This window comes from Maylandia zebra, linkage group LG18, assembly GCF_041146795.1.
Source record: "Maylandia zebra isolate NMK-2024a linkage group LG18, Mzebra_GT3a, whole genome shotgun sequence".
NCBI lineage: Eukaryota > Metazoa > Chordata > Actinopteri > Cichliformes > Cichlidae > Maylandia > Maylandia zebra.
The window spans coordinates 23,636,245-23,660,904 of record NC_135184.1 but is presented as its reverse complement, the minus strand read 5'-3'; the positions used below and the strand labels follow the sequence as shown (position 1 = coordinate 23,660,904).

General features: G+C 41.0%; 1 protein-coding gene across 3 annotated transcripts in view; it reads right to left on the bottom strand.

Annotated features, from left to right (window-relative positions):
- Positions 1-24,660, bottom strand: part of kcnn1a (potassium intermediate/small conductance calcium-activated channel, subfamily N, member 1a) — a 67,034-nt gene that overhangs the window by 30,216 nt on the left and 12,158 nt on the right. For 2 of the 3 annotated variants that reach the window (XM_004542387.2, XM_076876397.1), the window contains exon 2: positions 3,121-3,594. In XM_004542387.2, coding sequence (XP_004542444.2) covers positions 3,121-3,594 — 474 coding nt within the window. Of the gene's footprint in view, positions 1-3,120; positions 3,595-9,078; positions 9,243-24,660 lie in introns of those variants that run through there. The other variant, XM_076876398.1, reaches the window with a different exon arrangement.

The window sequence follows — 24,660 nt, the reverse complement described above, 5'->3', positions numbered from 1 at the left end:
TTTGTACATGGGGGCCGTAGATCTAGAAAATGAGAACCTGTGCTACTCAAATCCTCCCCCAACCCTCTATGTTGGTAAAATGCCAACTGATAAATCAATTTAACAACCATGGTGTAAAAATGCTGCTCTGCAGCAGGCTAATGATCATAGTGTTGTTATTACAATAACAACACTGACGACAAACGATTAAAAAAACCAAGTGGAAATATCATTCATAATTGCCAGTGAGATGACAGTCCTTGCTTCTCAATATATGTTGTCCTTTGGTGGTCCATATTACAGAATTATTTTTAGCCATCAACTAGATTGCTTTGCCCCTCAGGTTGGCGACATGTTCTCAAGACATTCTAATGTCTGAAATTGTTTTGAAAGTCCCTGATGAAATAATACAGAGTAAACCAATTAATCCACGTGCCAGAGGTTCAAGGATTTTTAAGTCCCAGTGCTCACTGCCTCTTTACATGTTCCCTCCTTCAGGGCTCAGAAAACCTTTGCTGAGCCGCGAGCGTCTGCTCCATGACGGGACGTGAGATGGAAAAATGGACCAGCCACAGCACATGCTACCTGTCTGATGTGGGAAGGCTGCGGTGCTGCTCAGAGACATTAGGTCATTTCCATTTCAGCTGAGGTCAGTATGATGAATGGACTGAACAAAACTCAGTAACAGTCACAGACAAATCTATTGACTTTCTTAAAACCCCATAAATCATCCTATAGATTACCCCACCAACTTACTATATTTTAGAGCCACAAACCCTTCCTCACACACATATGAAAGAAAGAACACAATTAAAATGCACACACAGACACAAACAGGCAAAAACAAAATCGATCCCTTTTTTAAAGGGAAAAATTGATGCTTTTTAAATAATTTCAGTATGTCATTCACAAAATATTGAAAAACTTCTAATTGCCCATAATGATTACCATGACAGTTAGCACACTCCAATCCTGCACACATAAAGTAAAAATACCCATTAAGACAAGCACATCATATGAATAATTAATGATTCATTATGCATTTTCAGCTTTAAAATTTTCACAAATGCATGCTGCATTCCTCTCTTTCTGCTGACAGTGAAAAAAAGTCTTGTTCAGAAAGTGGTTTATTTACTATAAGCTCATTTATGACTGACTGTAAAAGATCAACAAAGAAAAAGCAGTAGCCCCTTAAACCAGAATTACTTCTAAGGCCAGTAAGGGACAAGTCCACTGTTTGTAGAAAGAAGTCAAATTGACCTAAAAAAAAGTACAAGAAAAATATTTTTTGAACTAGAACTTTGTTGAGCACTTTCTTAAGAGTTTAAATCAACATTTTGTACACGAGGATTAAAAAAAAGGACAATAAAGCAGGATGTGCGATCATATGAGCATGCAGCATCCTCAGATTATGTGACCAGATAATACCAACATTCTGCAAACTGCAAAAGTGCTCGTTTTGTTTTAGTAATGTAGGCAACATATATGCCAAAGCTGCAATTCTTATAGAACTGACAGGGGGCCTTCCAATGTCCTTGTCTCACAGAGAGTATGAGTCGGGTTTGGAAGTACTTTGCATTTGAGGAGAATGACCGAGAGGTGATAGGTTAAGTGATTTACAAAAGCAACATGCAAACGAGCCTTTTCCACTTTAGTGAAGCTCTTAAAAGACTCACATCCACATTTTTTCAAAGAATTCAAGTCAGTTAAGTATTAGATCATATTAACAACCTCCAAAAGGTCATTCTCTTTATGTTATCCTGGAGATCAGTTGTGACACACGTTTGCAGTTGCTAATGTTATGTGAATGTTCAAGCTAATGTAATGTAACAAACGTTATACCTCATAGTAAACTTTAGCAGGCCACTCAGCAATCATCCTAACATCTCAGTCTGTGCCTGTCAGCAACATAATGTTAAGATTTTCTGCTCTGTACTTTTGTTGCTTTTATTAACAGAAATGTCATTGTTGTAATGTTCAAGTGGTTTTTTTGTGTTTTTTTAAATAAAGAAGTTTAAATAAGTGGGATGGCTCTGTAGTGGTGTACAGATTTGCTTGGCATACTAAAGGTCAGTAGCTCACTGCCAGTCGGAGAAACCTGGGGGCTTTTTGTCCCCTTGGGGTTGTGTCAGGAAGAGTGCTTTGTGTTTAGGTGCATGGTAGTATGAAACTAGTATTATGGCATCCATTCATCAGGTTTTCAGTCAGATTAATTCCTCGCTTGTGACAGCTCAAAACTCAAGGCTTGAGAACAGTCAACAGACCGTGCACTTTTCAAACACTAGCTCTTCTATTCTACTTTGTTTTTACTGACTCCAGAGAAGAAAGAAAACAGCTCTGTGACCTATCATATCGCTGCAGTGTCAGCTCCACAGTAAAAAATAATGTGGTGGGACTTGTGCCGCACTAAGTGAAGGATATTCTTCCCCCATATATGACACACTAGGGTTGACTGTTTGACACTGATGGACAATGACAGGCCAAGGGGTGGTAGCTTGGTCACAACAGTGACCCTGAAAACCCACTGCCTCGCCAGTGTCCTCGTTCAAGAGTCCCTCTTGTCTCTAGAGTGTGCTGCGTCATTGCCACTCCTACAAACTGATGCAGTTTGAAAAAGCTGGAACTTCATTCCCACCTTTTATTCTCACTTGCCGACCTCTTCATTTCTATGTGTCTTTATCTCTCTTTGTATGAATCTTTATGGCTCTTGATGTCCGCTTTGCTCCACTATCCCAGTTTCCTTCTGCCAATAATAGCAATAGCAATGGAATCAGTCCTTTGGGTACGTGCCAATATAATGCCAATAACTAAAACTTTTAAGTAGTGACAAAAATAGACCTACCAGCAAAAAAAAACCCCAAAAAGACAAAACAAGTTCCAAAAAGACAATATCTTTTAATAGAATAAATAGTCTATTAGTCATTGTGCAGATCACATGACACTTCTTTTTACTTCTATTGGAGCAATACTCCCAGTTGCTTTGTTGCATACTGTACGTCAGTGTCTGTGCTAATAATCACTCTTCATGAAACTGACAGCTGCCAACCCCACACAACTCAAACATAACAATAGAAGTGACAACACACAGGGCTCCCACTCATGCATCACACACACACACAGACGCACGCACGCACAACCTACCTTAGTGTAAACCCCCCATGACAGTTCCGTCTCTGTCACCATGACAACAATCCCAAACATCCCAAAGATTAGAGCGTAATCGCTTAACCGTTTCCGCTTCTCAAACAACGCCCTCCGGTGGCCGAGCTTGTAGCCAATGTCCCTGTTCTTCTTCTGGGGTGCCCGCCCACTGCCCCGCCCACTGCCCTCCCTGACCAAGCTCTCGTTGGATGCCTTGCTGGGGTCTTCGCCGCCGTTGCCCTTGGACACCACCACCTCCAGGCCAGAGCTGTGCAGCGTCTGCAAGGGTTGCGTCTCCGAGTCGAGCTCCGCGAGGTTGCGGCGCGACGAGGACGCCAGGCTGCCCACTAGTGGTCTCACCACTCCGCCATTGTACTTGCAGGTGTTCATGGCTATCTGAGGGAGTCGGCCACAGCTCTCAGAGAGGGAGGGCTTGGATCCAGCATGGCTCAGCTTCTTCTGCTCAGTATTGGCCTGTGAACAGGAAGCAAAGGAATTAGCACAATACTACCACAACTTTATAAAAAATAATAATAATAATAATTAAAGGTGTAAAAACCGACAGCAGGTTGAAGAGACGCACAGGTTTAGACTTTAAATAGAGCATTGATGTGGGAGTTACATCACTGCAGCTCTGGAGAGGGCACGGAGACAAGAGGATCTTGCAAAACAATATTGGTTATAAAAGGAGACAAATTTAGTGCTTAGCAGGACATGTGTCCAAGCGTACAGCATGAATCAAAATAGCAATAGTTCTGGTTTCAAAGCCCCACATATGGAGGGTTTTTCCTTGAGTAACAAACTGATAGCTTCTAACCAAGTTACAGCTCTTCATTAAGAACAGCCTGTTTTTGTGAGTAGTAAAAGCAGGATTTTTCCTGTTAAACATTTGGTGCCCTGTTTTTGTGGAGGTTTTCCCACAAAAAGAGCTCCCCTTCAAGAAATGCCATCCAAACTGCATGGCTCAAAAATAAATTAATAATGGATGAAAGGGGTTTTGATGTATAAATAAAACCATATAACCAATATTGGACCCTACAAAGTGCAGAAAATTGAATCTTTGCGCAGCACAAATTTAGATATAAATGATTAATGCACAGCATGGCCCTTTTTCCTGTCAGACAAACATTTTTCCCCTGCAGAGATGAGCAGCTAGCTGCCCAAAAGAGGAGAAGAAGAAGAAGAAAAAAATAACACGGATCTCCTTGATTCAGGTGTCCCAGCTTCTCACTAATTTAACAAAACAGTATAAAGTGTTTATTGCTTTTCATGTCTGTTGAAGGCACAGCAAGCTTACAGGAAAGCTGAAGAACAAAGGATGACACAAGCATCCTTGTGAAAATATTAAGTTTTCACCACTGAAAACAGTATATTCTTCATTATAAGGGGGATGGGGACTCATTTTTTTCTCTTTCGTTTTAAAATCACCTTCTAACCCGATGCTATGAGATGTGCCTCCTATGAGATGTGCCTCCTCTTTTACTGAGTCCTATATCACTTCTGCTGTTCTTGGTAGATAGGAATGAGTTTCTGCCCCGGCAACGCAGACAGAAAATGTTCAATCCATGCAGAGACTATAGAGCAGTCACCCCAGAAGCATCTATCTGCCGGTCTATCCCTTGCCCTTCAGAGACTTGGGCCGATTATCATAATGGGTTATGAAAACTTCACATGGAACAGTGCTTTTTCCGAAACAAGTCAGGGGTGTGCGATAGCACTGCTGGCCCTTTTTTATCAGCCCTGACAAAGCATGCCTAATGCCTTTAAATGTGCTGGTGGGAATACAGAAGGGCAGCCCTAATGGAAATTTACTAACTCTGGGCCTGTGATGCTATCATCTTGCACATATTGTGGCTCCATGAGAACAGGACTAAAGGTTAAGGATAAGTGCAGCCCATAGTGTTTCTAATCCCCTTTCCTGTATTAAATTGCTTTTTAATCTGTGCCATTAGGACCTCTGTACACTTGTGAAGACTGAAGTGAGTGAACTTTACGTTTGAATGACAGGAAAGACTGCAGAATTAGATGCTGATATGGCAGTCCTACCAAAGATGATGGAAGAGGATATAATTAGAACAGGAGGAGCTGAATTTTCCTAATCTAACTTTTCCCGCAGAAGCTTCTTGGATAAAAGGGTCTTGTGAATGAATTTAAATTAATTCTAACAGTTTGCATCTTATTGACATCGAGGATTAGAATCCCCAAATATGGATTTATTTCAGTGTCAAGTAAAGTTTGAAAAGATTTCACACAAATTATGCCTTCCTCTGGCTTCCTCTGCTTCAGGAAACCCTTGAAGCAGTCAACATAACCCAATACAAAAGGCATCTCAAAACAGTAATTTTTTAAATATAAATTTCAAATGATTACTCATTATAGCCCATCAGAAATCCAGTATCTCAAATTATTATTAGTACACACAGAACATCCCAAGCCAGACAGCCAGTGGATTCAATGCTATGCTATGTTGCACTTTATCTGGAAATCAAGGTCCTGGAGTTTAGTGGAAGATTAAAGTAAATATCCAGGGTATTTTAAAACCCAGTGTAAAGTTTCTGCAGTCTGATGATGTTGAAGGCCATGTTGTCTGCTGGCAGTTGGTCCACTGTGTTTTATCCAGGCCAAAGTCAACACAGCCGCTCAACCAGGAGGTTTTAGAGCATGTCATGCTTCCATCCAAAGACAAGTTTCATGGAGAAGCAGAAAGGGACTTTTTCCACAATACTCTAAATTCTTGAGACACAAATGTCAAAAAATATCACCGGTCGTGAATCAAAGATATGTACAGACTGCGTCAGAAGAGAAACAGCAGAGCTGAATCATCCCGCAAAATACAGCTGGATCGATCTCAACCATAAGCAGTCTGTATTTAGAAAGCCATTTTATTAAATTCTAATAAATATTTCAAAAGTCATTACCAATGCATCAATAAAGTCATTTTACTAGCATTAAGATCCAAAGCAGAAAAGCCTGTCTTTCCTTTAAATGCTTGGGATTGTCATAGTAACTGGTGAGCAACTGCAAAATATCCTTATTCCTTTGGTTTTAAATGTTATTAACATGATGTCACTCATTCTCAAGAGATAATTTCCAACTTTTGTGTGGGAGGTAAATAACACTGAAGTTTCACTTCTTGCTGATCCCGTGTTATTTTTAGTCTCAGTCAAACTTCCTGAGATGCTTGATATGCAAATATGGATGGCAAACTATAAAAGCTGACAAAAAAATTATATCACAGAGACTTACTGAAGACCACTACTTCAAGCATCGCTTGTGGATTTCTGTGAGAATGTACAGTAAAAAGGTCGTCCAACACAGAGGTATTCTGACTCAAGCGTTTCGCATGTATAAGATGGCTTTTTTCCTGACAGTCATCCTTGTGTTTTGAGTGAGTCTGTAAATCAGTGTGTGTTAGTATGCTTACTTCAATAGACTAAACCAGGGGTAGGCAACCTTTCTGATGGCGAGTGCCATTTAAAATTTCCTCAGAAGTCAGTGTGCCATATGATTGCTTTAGCAATAAATTTAATAACGCTCTATATGAACAGTTACACAATATATAGGACCACTTTATAGAATTATATTTGTTTGCAGATGTTGGCAGCTATCAGCGAATAGTTATCAGCTGTTTTGAAACAAAAAAAGACTTTTTATCCATAACAGCAAATGAACTGTACAACAGAAAATGCAAATGCTATTTGTGGTCTCCTCACAACAATGATAAGAAAAATAAACTAAGCCAATATGGCATGTCTGTTAATACAGAGACACACATGTATGATCTCTGGTCTCCCACTCAGAGACACAGGTCTCCGAGTGTCCAGCATTCAGACGGCTACCTGAGGACACTCATGTGAGAGAAAATCTGCTCACACAGATATGTAGAGCCAAATACTGTCAATAAGGCCTCTGCAATGTTCTGAAGACAGTTAAACTTGTCAGGTAGTGATGTCCAGCAGGTGAAAATGCAAGCTATGGATTCCAGCTGCTTCGATGTTGCATTAACTGACATTAACTCAGCCAGTTAATGCGAGACAAATCCAGCTGCTCATTAAAGATTTCTGGTTTGATCAGAAAATAAAACATTGGTCCATACACCTGAAAGTCCCAATTTGCGATGTGCACCGCTGGCGGGGCCATTTATTTTTTGATGCACCCTCTCAGATTAATTCACTGCGTGTCGTGCCCAGGGCTGGACTGGGACAAAAAAAACAGCCCGGGAAATTTTGACTAGAGACCAGACCACCAGGTATTAAAGCCATAAAGCCTTTGAATGAAAACAGACGCTGCTGTGACAGTGATGTACAGTCTTGTTGGTATATGCATGATTTCTATACATTTTACATCAGATAAAAACTTTGGTTGTAAGATTCAGATAATTATTTAATAACAGCCAGACATTTTAAATGAGAATAAGAAAGTATTTCTTTGTGCCCCCCTTTCGCTGTTAATGCTCTACCTGGCCCCCTGGCAACACTTTGCTAGACCCGCCCCTGCACAGTTACCAGCTGTCAGCTACTTAAAAAAGGATCCTGGTGTTATTTGTCTCTCAGAAACAGTTCATAACTTCTCTTCAACTCATTCATGTCACCTAAAAGGTAAACCTGTTTCTCCATCACCTGTTCAGCTCTGATGATTCAGTAAGGACATCTCCTGGTTTCATCTTCATGTTTCCCTCTCATCACATATCCAAACCGATATCATGACCAGCAGCTTTTACAGCTGTGGCTCCAGCAAACATCAGCTGATACTAGAAATTAATATTAAATACATTCTAACAACAGCTGATCAAGCTTAAACGTGCTGTTGTTTAGCGCGACCTCCGTGATTGCCCCGTTCTGGCGCAAAGTGGGCGATAAACAAACAAGAGAGAAAAGCCGATCAGCTGATTATTGATCAGTTTCATGATTAAAGTAGCAACAGGAGAGGCAGGGGAGAGAATGAGAGGAGAAGAAGAGGCAGCTGTGCGGCTAACGACAGAATAAATCCACCTTTGTGTCTTTTTCCATCCTAGACAACACCAAAAGGGTAATAATTTCTGTGAATGCGGGACGATTCCATCTTTTTAAGATGGTTGGCAACTCTACTAACTAACCTTATGAATAAAATAAAGTTCACTATCAGTAACATCATAGCACCCACCCAGCTGTATAGAAACTCTGTCATGCTAGCTAGTACGCAGTATGAGTTATTGTAACTGACTGTAAAAAGTCAGCACAACGAAAATAAACTACACCTGCCGACCCAGATAGACTGCAGGTTATAACTTCTTACCTGAAGTTCAGTTCACCTGACACTCGGACCAGCGGCTGCCTCTCCTCCTCCTGCCTTCCCTCTCCCTTATCCACCTGCTGGCCTCCACCACTTGTTAATGTTACTGAATCTGTGGAAGCTCCGCCACAGCCACCACCAAACAACTGAGTTATTTTACGCCAGCATCTGGCCAATCCACCACCTTTCATTGTTTATACCGTTACAAAAAAAAAAAAAAAAAAAAATCATCGGGCCACTGAGCAAATGCCCGGTATGCCCGATGGCCAGTCCAGCTATGGTCGTGCCATCAGTTGGCACGCGTGCCTAGGGTTGCCGAGCCCTGGACTAAACTAATAAACCAGCCTGATAGAGTGCCGCCCGGCCAGTGTAGTCCTCTCTCCTTTCTCCTGGTGGTATCTACTTTCCACCATAAACACGTCCCTTTCACTCAGTTTCATGGCTGAAAATTTTGAAATATTTCCAACAGATTAATTACAGTCACTACAGTCACTGTTGAGCAAGTTTTGAAAAATCTAAATTAGTCACTCTGAGCTTTTCCACCATTTCCACTGCAAATCAACCATACCGCTCCATGCAAACATTTCCATTCATTTCAGTCAAATTAAATATTTTTTTAAACAGTACGTTTAAAAAGTAAGAAATGCAGAGCAGCGCTGCGCAATCCAGCCGCTCTCTCTCGCTTACCATTGTCATTCACGTGTCGGACGCTCAGTGAACGCAGCCTCTCGTTGCAGATCTTCTACGAAATTGCTGGCTTAAAACGGGTCATTAGCATTAATATGGACCCTGCTGACCGCATGTGACGGGCACACTTTCCAGTCTAAAAGCGCTGTGAACGCCCATCTACTCCCCGACTTCCTGCTTCTGTTGCCCATTGTCCAACCTGATTTGCACCAGTGTTTTGTCCCAACCTGCACACGGGTGTGACTTCTTAAGAAGCAAGTGTTCACCTCCAGTGAAAACAAATTAAATGATCAGCCCTATCATGCAGTACAAATTAATGCTGCGCTTTGGAATGCCATACTCCCACATTAGGAAATTCATAGAAAGGTTATTATAGTTCATTAAAACTAACCTTAAAACTAAGAATACAAAAAAAAAAAACGTAAGGAAAAAATAAAATAAATCGGTGTAAAGTTTCAGTTAGTTATTATGTAATATACTTAGTTTTTAAGTTTGTTGATCAGGTACAAAAGAGAAAAGAAAAAATCGAAACTTGTCTGATGATGTATTTATTTACATGTTTGAGACTTTGTATGTGTGCAAGACCGAGTCAGCTGCTTTCAAAAACTTCTGTGCTTTTCTTGTTTTATCTTTACTGGTGTTCATATATCTTGTCTTCGACATATAACCTCCATGCAATTATAATTAGAGAGGTTAAAACTGAGGCTGGAATTAATAAGAGAAAAAATAAACTAAGTCTAAACATTTTCAAACACAAAACTAAACTGAAAGAAGAAGAAAAAACGCACTCAGTGAATGAACTGAAACTGAATTAAAAGCAAAAAAAATTAAAATAAAAAAAGATTATAAAAGCTCTTCTTGGCAGATACAAAATTAGGCACACCCAACTGTATATCCTGCTCATCTCATGTTCTGAACAGAACAAAATGACCATCATTTTGTAGCTGTTTCATGAGACATGAGACCTTGAACTTACTAGTGTTTAGTGATGTCAACAATTTAAGCCACAACATTTTTAGCCTACATCATACTTTATATAACTCACAAGTTATGGCTGAGCATCTGCTTACCTTTGATGCTGGATGTTTTGGCCTTGGCTTCTAAAATCTTGCAATGATTTAGCAGGAAAAAAATGCAAAAAAGAAAAAGAAGTTGTACAGATTCCCCCTCTCTAGTTATCTGTTAATTTGCAGTTCTCACTAGGTGTGAGCACTGCTCATTGGTCAGACTACCTGTAGGAACAATTAGCCAGCAACAAACATTTGTTTGCGATTGTCCATTGGCATACTCAGACTATAAATACACACAGTCAGGCTAAACACCTGTGTGTTGACACATTGGAGCAGAGATGATGAGCATCAGCAAGAAGAACTCCCGACAGATTCAGCTCATGAGGGCAAGAGGAGAACTGGCGCCAGAGATTTAAAGGCATTTTGCAAGCCTGGGAATTAAACTGTCACTGTAAACTGTACATCAGCACAAGATGGAAAGACAACGCCGACCACTGAAACTAAGGAAACTGCAAAAATAAGCAACAAAGTAAATTACTATATTCGGTACACATACAGTATCAGTTCTATGACACATTACATAACCAGCCTGTTTATTGCTGTGTTGATAATGTTTTGTTTTTTTGGACTTCCACAGTGATGTCCTGGCTGATAGATTGACCAACAAGAGTTGACTGTACAAGTGGTATTTGTCGTGCCTGAAGAAAGCTTGGCTGTAAGTATAGAAAGCCCCAATTCTTTCCATTGATAGAGAACCACAATAAGGAGGCAAAGCTTCAAAAGGCTCTTTAGTGGATAGAATCAGGGGAAATATGGCACTAATCTACTATCTTCACTAAAGAAACCACTGTGACCCTATGCACGGTCTCATTTCCGATGGAAAAACCACTTTGTTGCCAAATCAAGCTCCATGTCTGATGGTTTCAGACCCGGTGCAGGTCCTGTGGTCACTGTAAGGGAATCACAGACAGACTGTATTCTGAACAGACAATTTTGAAGCAAGTTGCTGCAGCTAGTATCAGAGAACCTTATGGCCAGAATCATAGTTTCTTCCAAGACATCGACCTAAAGCAAACTACTACTTCGGCCTAAATCAGAGGGGATCAACTGGCTAAAAACTCCAGAGTCACTGGTTGGAGTTTGCTTGGCACTCCATGAAAGACTTCCTCCATACGGAAGCAGGAACTTGTTCATGCCATAAAAGTGTTTTGAAGATTTGTTTGTTTAAAAATCTCATTATGGTCAAGGACCAACCAGGGACAGGCTAGCTATTTTAAGTCAATGTATGATCCACTTGCTGTTGTAAACTCATTTAAGGAAAAAGTGCTCAAGTTCAAAAACAGAAGCAAGAAAAATAATTTTTTTTTTTTTTTAAAGACATGGCCTACATGTTTTGTTCATATGGGTTAAAAAATCATTTTCAGAGTAAACTATGAGCTGGTGTGTATCAGAGAAGGATTTTTTAGTGCTAAAAAAATAAACCAGAGTGTGATAATAAAACTGAAAATATGCACAATAAAAATAGCAGACAACTTAAACATACTAAAATCTAACTCTGGATTCCTCTTTGTATAACTCAAGAGTCCTTCACAGATTTTACACCAAGAGTCCTCACATTGCTTTCCAAAATCTCAGAGCACCCAACCAATTCCAAAATACTCTCACCCAGTTAGCCAGCTACCCGAGCCCCTTTGCTTTTCATATGTTTCCCTTCACCCAGACTAAACAGCAGAAAGGCAAGCCGGACCATTGTCCTCCCCTGATGACCCCACAGAGGAGCCATGGGTGGGGGCTGCCTGTCCAGCCAACCAACAGCTCAATTTTAGGCTGAACAGCACGTAGCATTCAGGCTTTTTGAAATTGAGACTTATAATGAAATTGAAAAGCCTCAGTGCAGAACAGTTTAGATGATGGCAACTCTTCGTCTTGCATTTCTCCCTCTCTGCTTCATTCTCCATCCAGCTCAAATCAAATAGAAAATCCTCACTCCTGTGTTGTAGTCTTGAAGGCTTATATACTCTAAAATGGAATAGTGTATTATTAATATTAATTGGGTGAGTGTTTGTAAGTTTGAGCACGTGGGTGCCAGTCTGTTTAATTGTGTGTGTGTGGCAGGAGGAGTGGGGGTGGTCAGGGGGTTGCATATGTGTGATAGAAGTACATGCTGAGTCTCTGCCACGCTCTGGATTAGGTTGGATATTGATGCAGACAGCGTAAAGCAACGAAAACGAGCTCGAGGAGAAATTGTTTGAGAAGATCCATGTGTTTGTGTAAAATCTGCGAGCAGACGACAGATGCTGACAAGTCCGATATGAAAGGAAGGTCACAAATGAGGGAGACGCGGGAAAAGCGACAAAGTAAGGTAGGGATCTAGAAATCGAGGAAACATAAAAGGGTGAAAACAGAAAGAGATAAATGAAAGAGAAGACAGACAGCTCCCTATGGGTGTCTCTGCCAGCCCCTGGAGTGATTGAGAGCTGCAGGCTACACTCTCCAGTTTGTCCCTGCACACTAGACGCTGTCACATTTCTCTGACAGGCCAGCAGGAAACAGGGCTCCTCCATCCATCCCTAGCCAGCATGTGGATCATTACTCAGCTCTAGCAAAGACAGGGGATAACCAGTAGCTGCAGCCCCACACTCATAAAGGAAATTACTCTGTCAGAGCTATCTGTGTGCTGAGCTGATTGAAATAATTATATATTTAATGAATCATGCTGGAACATTAAATGTTTAAAGGTGAACAGTATATTCTTTAGACACATCAGGTCTGAGGAATAACACCATGATTTTAAACCTGTTATCTTGCAGTAGTGGAAAAGGTGAGACTCTTTGTGCTCAGCCTTATCACCTTATACTTCATGCCCTCATATCTCTGTAGGGGTGTCTACCTCCGGGATAAGCTACAGCTATTCTGAGTGTTTTGTGAAGACACAGCAGTTCTAGGGAGTAAGGAGAAAGCAGACGTTCAAAGTTCTCACAGGATACACAGAAATGTAAAGTCGGACTGAGTTCACATGTCTGATACAATCTGTAATGTTTGAACAACTTGAAGTGCGCTGAGGTGAGCTGGTCGTGTGCCTGGAGCGAGGCTAGAGCAGGTTTGTAACAAGTTAATGGGTACACCTCTTGCACTGCTTATTAAGACAATGTAGATATGGTCAAGATGTGCTGCTGATGTTAAAACAGAGCATCAGAATGGGGAAGAGAGGTGATATAAGTGACTTTGAACGTGGCGTGGTTGGTGGTGCCAGATGGGCTGGTCTGAGTTTTTGAGAACTGCTGATCTAGTGGGATTTTTTGACGTCACCACACATCTCTAGGGTTTACAAAGAATTCCCACCCATCCAAAAGGGAAAAAAAGAGAATATCCAGTGAATGGTAATGCTCTGGGTGAAAATGCTTTGTCAGAGGTCAGAGAATAGCCAGAGTGCTTGGTTGAAATGTGTGTTTGAGTTACTTTTCCCGTACTTTCAGCTCAAAGTTATGTAGTAGTCTGTCTCTAAATGCTCAACGCATCAAACCTTAAAGCAGAAGCGTTAAAGCAGCACAAGAGACTGAGTGACACTCTTATCAGCTACGAACTGAGAAAACTGCAATTTACATGGACTCACCAAAAGTGGACAACAAAATTGGAAAAATGCTGCTTGGTCTGGCGAGTCTCAATTTCTTCTGCAGAATTTTGATGATAGTGTCAGAATTTTATGAAAATGTGAAAATATGAAATATCGATGGTTCAGGTTGGTGGTTGAGCTGTAAGGGTGTGGGAGATATTTTCTTTTGGTTGCTCAAATATTGTCGCTGACCATGTCCATGATGGTTGTCTAATGGTTTCTTCCAGAGAAATAACACACCATGTCACAAAGATTAAATCATCTCAAATCGGTTTCTTGAACATGACAATGAGTTCACTGTATTCACACTGTACTGTATGGTCTCCAGAGTCACCAGAAATCAGTATAAGAGAGCACCTTTGGGATGTGGTGGAACGAGAGATTCACATCATGAAAGTGCTGCTGAAAAAATCACAGTTAATTTGTGTAACTCTGTCATTTTAGAGCATTGAAGGTCTTCTTTGTGTGTTTTAGAACCTGGTACCCTAGAAGCATTGCTGCTTCTGTTTTTCAGACCCACTGCATGCCCTGTTGCTCTCAGTGTGATAGGTTTTTGTTCTTCACTTTGCAAAATGAATCCTGGCCAGCTGGGCTTGCCAGCATAAATAGGTCAGAAGCTGCCGTTGCCCAAATAATTATGTGCATATACAAATAATTAAAATTTTGCTTGGATTTTGTAACAACCTCATGTTCTATAACAAAATAGAAAAACAATGCTATTTAGGTTTCTGTACTTACAACAGACTGACATTATTACTGTATAAGTAAATTTTCAATTATAAGCCAATCATAGACAAAGACATGTCTAATGGTGCACACATTAGATTTATATTGTTCGCTCACTGCTTTGTAAATGCCACATTAATTGTGTTTTCTCTGCATTTTGAGTTACCTGTCTCCTGTTCCACTCCTTATCCTTCTTCTGTTTTTATGGCAGTGTGCAAAAAACTTCTAGGTGCATTACCGCCACCAACTGGTATGGAGTGTGGCCCAGAATGTCACTTAAGGATTAGATCCTATCATACAAATTGCTGAGGTTGGAGCTGGTTCAAATACAGACGCCCATCAAATGGTCCAAACCATCTGCAGTAACAGCATGGGGTCTGATTTGTATTTCTTTGTACTGAGTTTTCTTTGTACTGAGTTTAGTTATTGTCCATGAGATTTTAAACTCAGTGGTAGAATCACTGTCTGGAAATTCACTCTCTACGCATCCTGTAATTAAGATTGATGGCCTGTTTGATAACAGAGACAATTATTGGCGTCTTGTTAAGCTCACCCTCCCTCTTGCCCTCTTTTTGCTGCATTTAGAGATGAAAGAAAAAGTAGCCAAAAACAAGACAAAGCCTTCACGGAAGGAAGGACACAGGTACACGCCTGTGGGAACGTGATATTGTTAGGACTAATAATGCACTGTGTTCAACTGAGACACAAAGCTGTTATAATTAGGACCCAACAAGGTTACTTCATGTGTGAGTGTGTGCTTTATAATCTAGGTCCTGGGGAGATTGGCGTTAGAACTAATGGGAGGAGGGGTATTTTTCCTGTGGGACACCCATTGCCTCATTAGGGACAATTTTAATTTTCAGCAAATTAAAGGAGAGGGCTGTTACAAACTCATCTGCAGAACAGACCATAACGTGTGAACTGAGATTGATAATATACAGTAAAATAAAATGTACATTAAATCTGGCCGTGTGTGGATCCTTAAATGTTGCATGGTTGGAGAGTAAATATATTAGAACTACTGTAATCAAGTACTGCATGTAGAAACAGGAAAGCATCTTCTTTCTTTCAGCTAATCAACAGTATTGCCCAGTTCACCCTCAGAGACTCCCATTATGCCTGATTGCTTGATTGATTCCAGATTTGTGCCAATAACCCATTTAGAAGGACAGAACAGGTGTTTGACGAACTCTGTGAGAGACATTTCTGGCCAGAAATCATACCTTCTCTCACACAGCACTACAGTCATCCTTTCCTTTTGTTCTATTAAATTACCTCAATAAAAACTTTGGCACGATAAAATGAAACTGAACTGAAACTGAATTCAGTACGTCAACATCAAAAACTTTCAAAAAGGGGACCTGTGCCATCCGTTTCTGGGACATGCTCACAGTGAACACAAAGGGAAAGGAAATGTGAATATATCCACAAAATAAAGAGTCAATGTTTTTAGTATAGTAAGTATGATCAAATATTTGGCCATAATGAACGGAGGCGGTATTAATATTCTAGAGAGGCAAACAGCAGCATTAACTGCCTCCCAAAGGAAACACAATGCTCATTTCTCACCAGCTGCAAGGTGGGGTGGCACTTTTGGAAGGTTTTCAGCAGTCGCGGCCTGGCTTTCAGTTTACTGGTGTTTTTAGTGGGGCTTTTAGCCCCATTTTTTGCGACACGATGACATAAACCAGTCATTTATTTCTTAACTTTTGTTACAGGTGTAGAGCAAACTACAAGCAGTGAGTACAATGGTGCTGATGGTGTGTGCGACTTAAAATTAGATGTTGAAATTCCCAATTTCCAAATTCCCAGTTGGAAATTTTAACTGACACAAGGTTAGAGCAATTCCAAAGACCCCGGCTTAACAATCCACTGCTTAAATATTAGCAAAACTAAGAAAAAGCTGCCTTCAGCGGCAACAGCAGGTAGTGCTGCATGTTTGAATTGGCAGTAGACGTCCTTTCTGGTGTAAACCAAAGGGGATTTGTGTTAAACCAGGAATTTTTCAAATGTGTCAACTACTACACTACGGCAGCCGCACACATCTGTCGAACTCAACATCTGCGCTGCAGATATCTAATCCTTAAGTGTTGTGTATTTGTGAAAAGAGTCTACCTGTGAACGTGCTGTAGTGTTTTTAAGTGCAACAAAACAAGCACTGCACTGTATTGCTAGTAATGCATGAATGGCTGTAACTTGCTAAGGAGCTAAACAAATCGTGCTTTTCCTTCTTTTTCTGACTTTACTACTGAACTCAGGAGCGACATCTGACTTTCAAGGTGGATGCAACAGAGCATGAAAAAGAAAGCGCCAAACAAGAATGTAAATATATGTATGTGAATGCGACTATAGATTTTAGATGGAATTTAGAATCCATAGAGATTTGACGGTGACCCATGATGTTGAAATAAGACACCCCATATGGAAAAGATATATATAAATCTTATAAAGTTTGTATCTGTCTTGTGTGAAACTTGTATGAAAAGCATACAAGAGTGAAAACAGATATAAGATCCCTTGAAAAATTATATATTGAAACTTGTATGTTTTGGATACTTACTAAAACAATATATGAAAGTAATGAGAAAGTGGCCACTTTCATGAGTAAATCATATAAGTTTTTACTATTTCTTTTCCATATGGGACAACACTGCAACGTGATGGTATGTCCTCCTATCGGAACCACAGTTGCTCACTTGTTTTAAAAACAACTTTCAATCCTAAATAGAAACAGCGACATCTTGATGTTATACCACTGTTAATTCACTGTTAATGCAAATGTTTCAACCTGCAAACGTCAGCTCAGTGAGTACAAAACGCCAGAAACCACAAGAACGGTGATTGCGGTCAAGAACACAGCACTGAACTGTATCGATAACTAAGCTATGCTTTTCTTCACACACCGCAAAATATATTACAATCTATTACGTCACAGAGTACTAGGATAATGAGAAGGTTTAAATATAACAAGGTTGGTGGAATCTGGGGCTTGCAGTGCATTATGGAATGAGTTTGTAATTATTTACACAGTCGTGGACCTTTTGCCTTGTCTTTTTACATTTTTCTTGTGATCCAAGCCAAGCTTGTAGTTTTGGCTTGGGTCACAGCTTAGAACTCTTTATCTAAGCATTTCTGAAACGCTAATGGAAACAAATGAATGGGAATTTTACTTCCTGGAGCTGGAGCCTATAAAAAAAGTGGGGCTCAGTTATAGTAGGTACCGATCCGTGTATACATCTGCCGAGCAATGCCTATAGTAGACTTGTAGTCAAGACCGCCTAATCAGAGACCAAGACAAAACCAAGACCAGAGGGTATCGAGACCAAGACAAGACCAAGACCAAGTCTAGACGAGACCAAGACCGAGACAAAAAAGACTAACTTTTGTGTGCTTTTGAGGGATGACATGATGGTACTGACTGGCCCCAAAGTCATCTGACAAAACAGCGATCATCTCCAACAACTGTCTAAAGAATGGGAAATATGTAACTGGTTTCAGTTATACTTTATATATAGATAAAATTGTAATATCAAACTGAAGATTATAATCTACAATTTGGAGGGATTTGAGCATGGCTGAGCCACTGTGTGTCACTGTGTGACAGCTGAGCAGCGAAAGGAAATTAATGGAGGAGCCGGCTCTCGCTCAATGGGAGTCGACTATTCTGATTCACTACAAAGCACTCTCTAAGCACGGCTCTTAGAGCTAAAGCTTTTGCGCATGATACATTATCGAACGTTACGCTGTGTGTCATGGATACTGTTGACTCCAAATCTCCCGACCACTATGTTGATCTGAGACAGCAAGACCGAGACAGCGAGACCAAGACAAGACCAAGACCACGTAAAAGTGGTCTCGAGACCAAGACCGGTCTCGAGACATCCAACTCTAGCCTATAGACAATCAGTGGGTGTCTCTGTGAGATTGTAAGGTTTTCCTTACAATGTAAAGTGCTCAGAGATGTGATGTGATCTGGCCTTATAAAATAAATTGAATTCAACTTCATTGAATAGCTTGTTGCTAATGATCAATAGTGCAAGGAGTAGCAGTAGTTTAAAATTACATGTCTAAGAATGTATGTAGGATCGTATGGGGCATTATGTTTTGTATGATTTATGCCCTAAATAGTTTCTCATGCCATTGACCTTTTGTCCCATTAATCAGCGTGCTCAGTAATGCATGTGGTCAGGGACACAAGACTCACAAACACACCAAACCACAAAAGCTTGAAATATGGCTGGCTTATGTGTTCCCAGTGGACTAAACCAACCTCATTAGGCGACTACTCCCTGGGTGGCTATTTGACATCCCAATAGCACCACAGTGGCCCTATATTCCACAGTGGCATTATCACCCTTAAGTGCCCATAATCCACATTACAATCCCACAATCTTGGACTCTTACAAAGCTTCATTCGCTACTGTGAGACTTTACAACAGCATCAATGTATAAACGGCACCGCCTGACAATTTCTATTTTCATTGCGAGGTGATTGTAAGTCATTTGAAAACTGGCCCCCAGTAAATTCAGGCTGAGGCAGTTTCTTTCTTTCCCCGAGGCACAAACATCAATAGCGGAGAGAGAAGCCAGGACAACCTATAGCACAGGACAGATCGATAGCGCAACAAACTCAGTAAAGATTGACTGGAGAGTTGCCTGGAAACATCCAGCTTGAGATTTATGATGGGAGGAAGACACAAGCCAAGAGGAGAAGCTAGAGGACAAGAGAGGGAGAGAAAGACACACTTATGGGGATTCAGACAAATTCTCATATTTTTTAGGATCTCAGAGCCAAATATCTTCCTGACAATTGTAAACACACCAGTTCATGAAATAAATAAATTGTCCCTAAACACTATGCACATTTTTCTATGGAGAATAAACACCAATGGAGAAAAAATCCAAATGAATCTTTCAGCTACATTTCCCCTCTTCTAGCCATCTTCCATGTGGTCTTCCTGTTGAAAAAAGGAGGAAAAATGATATCTACTCAAGCAGACAGTATATGCCTGACATTCCACTGGGAAAATTACTGAAACAGTGACAAGATGAAATGAGAAGATATCGAGTTTCTATTCTATTCTAACAGAGAGCCCTTACCATATGTCACCCGGCTCCAGCGTGCTCTGACTGTTGCAGCAGCCTTCCATAGACTCAAACTAATTGAATATCCTTATCTGGCAATGAACTACCCCCTTTTTCTCTGGTGAAGTGAAACAGAGGCCAGTTGGAAAAGCATGCATGTGAATTCACCCAGAGATACATCCAGAGGAAATTTAACACACTGCTGTACTTTCTTCTCTGCATAATCTTGTTTTCAGGTGATGAACCATAACCAGACCCCACACCCTACTATACTACAGCAAGATAAAAGTTCTGGGAATGGTGCTAACGGCCTTAAGCTACAGCTTCCCTCTGTGGTTTTTTTTTTCTTTTTTTGAAGTTATGAAATTAAGTGCTGCAGTTTCTAATACCCCCTGGGCTCCTTAGTGTAAATTGATTCTATTTAAAAGACTTTTTTTCCTTTGTGACAGAGAATAAGAGGTGGCTGGGGAGCAGAAACAAATGATTGAAAACGAACTCTCAAAGAAAGAGACGGGAGACAGCAGCTTTGTTCATGAAAGGGTTAAAGAGGAAAAAGTGGAGACAAAGACCACTGGACCACTAAGAGTTAAAGTTAGAAGGAAGCTGATTATTTTAGGCTGGAGCAGCTGTATAAGACCACTATCATAGACGACGGGAAATCAGGGAGGAAAACACTACAAACCACAAGCATGACTTGATTTCAAGTCATACTTGTGGATTGAAACTATACAGCTAGCCTACACTTCATACAATACATGTGATCCATCTCACGTTATAAATCTATGACACTCTAAATGTAGAACTGGGCTTGAGCAATATATGTAACTAAGGTTACATCCATGATAAAGCAATAATGGTCAGATTTACATCAGCCAGACTGAAGTTGAAATCTCAAAACTAAATCTGAGAAATAAAAGCAACATTCACATGCTGCACTGTGCAAAAGTCTTGAGCCACCTCTCATGTCTTTAGATTTTCTTCCATGGAGTAAGATTTTCAGTCATTGTCAAAGTGGTCTTGAGCATTAGTTATTCAGTCTTTCTGAAGGTCTTTCACAGATTTCCTTTAAATATTGTCCGCTTTTAAATCATTGTCGATATCTGAGGAGGAGATCAGGAGAGAACAGTAAGTTTCTACAGCCATCTGTGAAACATGGTGGAGGCTCTGTCATGGTTTGGGGCTGAATTTCAGGCAGGTTTTGAAGAGCTTGTCAAAACTGATGGAATTATGAACTCAGAAAAGTACTGTCTTTTCAGTCCACAATGAAATACAATCTAGGAAGTGCGGCAACGGCTTCATTTTTCAGAATGAGATTGATTTTAAAAAATACTGTCAGTGCAGTAAAAGCATATCTAAAAAGAAAAGCACACATGCAACACTATCAGTCATGGATTGCTCTCCCGAGAGCCCAGACCTCAGCATTGTTGAAGCAATGTGAGATAATCTGGACAGAGAACAGAACAAAAGAAGCCTGGAGAACTATTCCTGAAGACTACTGTTCGTACATTTTAATAAATTGCTGCACCTGTTTCCAATTTTCCTATCAAAAAATAAAGAAATGAGAGGCACCTTAAGACTTTTGCACAGTACTGTATTTGCTAATGCTTTTATTTATTCAACCGCAAAAGAAATGTAACCCAAATCCAAAACCCATTAATACATCCCCATTCTAAAGACTACTGCAGATGCATAATTAAGCAAGCTATGACTCAAACAAGGAAGCATTCCTGGCAAAGAATACAGTGCAGTGATACAGTGGAGGATAATATGCTCTTCTACATGAGAAGCTGGAAAAGAATTAATGTCACCTTTTCCAGTTAAAGCGCTGACTGTGGTACGCACATGATAATGATAAACTAAAGCAATCCTCCCACTCACTCGCTCACTCTCTTCCGCTTAATACTTAAACCAAGTGCAAACACAGAACATGCAGCCGAGCACACACACATACACACACACACACACACACACACCGGAGAAATGCCCAGTGGAGTAGCTGTTTCTCTGCAGCTTGTGTTATCCATGACAGCTATTTCATATTCTCCAGCTAGGTGATTTGAGGTAACAAAGGAAAGCAGCTTCACTCAACTCATATTCTCTTTCAATTTGCAAAGCTCATATGTTAGAGAAGAGCCACTATAGCTGGAAATAGTAAAACACAGGTGCGCACACACGCCTCAGTAATTTGAATGTATTACACACATACACACACAGTAGAATACACACAAATACACAGTCTTCCTGATTAGGTGCTTGCATTACTCTTTTTTTATTATTTCCAAAGAAACACCCTTGTTTGTATAAGGGTAACAAATAGTATTCACATTGTCTACAAACCGCTAACTGCAGGGTGCATCTGACTAGATGCGGATCAGGTTTTTTGCGTTCACTGCATATTTATCAGTGGCCAGAGGAGGCTGTGAATGAATAGTGCAGGGAAATAGTTTGTGTATCATGTTCTGTAAATTAAGCACTACGGTAGCTCAAGGGATCAGCAGTCAGACTTTGACCTGGAGGCATAAAGACCTGAAGAGAAGAACGGGGGGAAAAGCACATTTAGTGAGAGCAGTGGAGCAGCATTCACATGCACCAATAGAGCGCACACACCGACACACAAAGCAAACATCGTACAGATTCTCACAATGGCGAGCTTTCCAAACTTGAATTTTCAAGGGCAGGTTGCGAGCAAAGCGTTAGTGGATTGTGTGAGCAAAAGTATGATGAAATCACACATCTTTCACATCCCATTATTGCACTCTGCACTCCTTCCAAACACTGTGTTTAACAAACATTTGAAAACAGCCAGCAGGCAATATTGAAATGACTCAGTGAGCTTACATCTCGACAATATTCAAAGATACGTAGAAGGACGCATGCGCGAACACACCTGCAGCCGTGCACGCACACACTGTGGAGCATCACTGTACATCTGCATCTTTAGGACATTGTAAGGAATGACAAATGACTGCTTAAAGCCACATTACTCATACTTTCATACTCTTGTGTGTTGTGATCATGCCCTAACGCAGGACCAGCCTCAGATCAATAACCTAATTAGCCATAAAGCATATGCATTGCAGTGATACATTATATGCCTGGCATCACTTGGCTAACATCTCACAGGAATTACCATATAAATTAACTGTGGTCATTTATTAAGCAAAGAGCCATGGTGGGGAGTTGGCACGCAACAAAGTTTTAAAAAAATTAATTTGTAAGCTGCAACACGTATTAAAAAAGAAAAACACCATGAAAGTGTGGCCCCTTAGTGCAATAACCATGCAGGCAACTGCCAGTTACATTCTGCCTGGGTGTTGAAAATTGGCATCCTGACAATTTATTAAAACAGTATACCAACTTACTAGAGCCAGCTATTTAAGAAAGTACCCCACCACTCGCTGCTGATGGTAGATGATGTAAATTGGTTTTCCAGCTGTCTTTCAGGTGGACTTCCTGATTCCTCCTGGAGGTGGTGTGTGACTTGAGCTTGCCTCAGCATTACCTGTAGCCCTGACAGGTACAGGTGAGGTTGCTGCAAGTTACCCTACCAAGCGAACCGTTACTCAACCACAGTTCTCAGCTTCACTATCTGGACTAGCTCCCACAGCTCCTGGGTTAGTTGGGGAGGAGAGGAAAACTATTTCTCAAAACTTTAATCCTGGTTAGAGTGTGACCGAAGTGGGACTCCAAACTTATAGAACCATTCCTTGACCAAGACCTCTGTGTCGAAGCCTGCTGGTCCCGAGTGGGAATGACCTGGATGAACTTAGAGAAAACGAGAGTCATTACAAGCGCATACTCCCTGCCAACTTGTGCAGGTTCCAGCAGAGAAAAGTCCAGTGCTAGAATTCCATTCGGCCTTGACAGTAGCAGGTGCCCCTTAGTTTCCCAAACCTGCGGCTGGATATTTTTAGCCACACTACACCTGCTGCATCTCTGACACAAGTCTTTAATCATCATCCCCAGAGCAGGCCAGTAACACCGCTGCAGGATTAACTCTGTTGTCCTTTCAGCTCCCTGGTGACCATGGTAGGTATGCAACTGTTGAAAAACTTCCCCTTGTAAACAGTCAGGTAAGACCAATTGGAGCACACACTCACCCCCATCAGGCCGCTAGTACCTCTGATGCAGCACTCCCTCTTTCACCAGCCGACCCAGTAATCCTAATGCATCAGGGGGAAGGTTCTGCCTATCAGAACGGCTAGGAAATCGCTCTTGCAGACAAAAAGATAGAACAGCACTTATAACAGGATTGGCCTTCTGCAAGGCCAACAAATCATCTGTTGAATATTCTGGTACAGCAGAAATAGTGACCTGGACTGCCTTGTTTGTTTTATCAGCCTTTTGAACCACGTGTGGCACAGTGGTTCCTGATCAGATAGGTTCCACCCCTACCGCTGTTGGAGAGAGGTGTTGTCTGGACAGTGCATAAGCATCTGGTTGCTTTGTCCACACTTTATAATCATACACTGCAAACTCTGACACCCAGCGTTGCTTTGTAGCTGCAAGCTTGGCTGTGTTTTAGATGACTGAGGGGGTTGTTTGAGCCGTCCACACCAGATACCTGTGGCCCAGGAGATATTCTTTTGGTGAATTTCATTGCCAGGGACTCCAGTTTCATTGAGCTGTAGTTCTTTTCAGCTGGATGAAGACTTCAGCTGGCATAGTTGATGGGTCTCACTTTACCCTCTTGTTCCTGGGACAGGACTGCTTCAAGTCCTTTGTGGTTGGGGTCCATCTTCAGAATAAAGGGAAGGCTAAAATCAGCATACGCCAAGACAAGTGAGGACATCAGGGGTTTGAGGTCCTGAAAACTTCTCTCTGAGCTGTCCAGGCATCATACAGGGCCACACTCCCGCAACAATTTTTCTTCCTAGTGAGGTCAGCCACCAGCTGGTGGAGTGGGGCAGCCACCTTGACAAACCGCACTACCAGCTTGAAAACCCAAGAAATTATCTTAATTCTGATACTGTCCTTGGCGTTGGCCACTCCACTACTGCAGCCACCTTCTTGGGATCAGTCGCTACTGCAGCAGCTGACACCACATAACCAAGATACTGTACTTGGCAATGGAAAAACTGGCACTTCTCAAGTTTTACTTTGAGCCTTCCTGGTTTCACTATTTCGTAGTCTGCAGTCCACACAGAG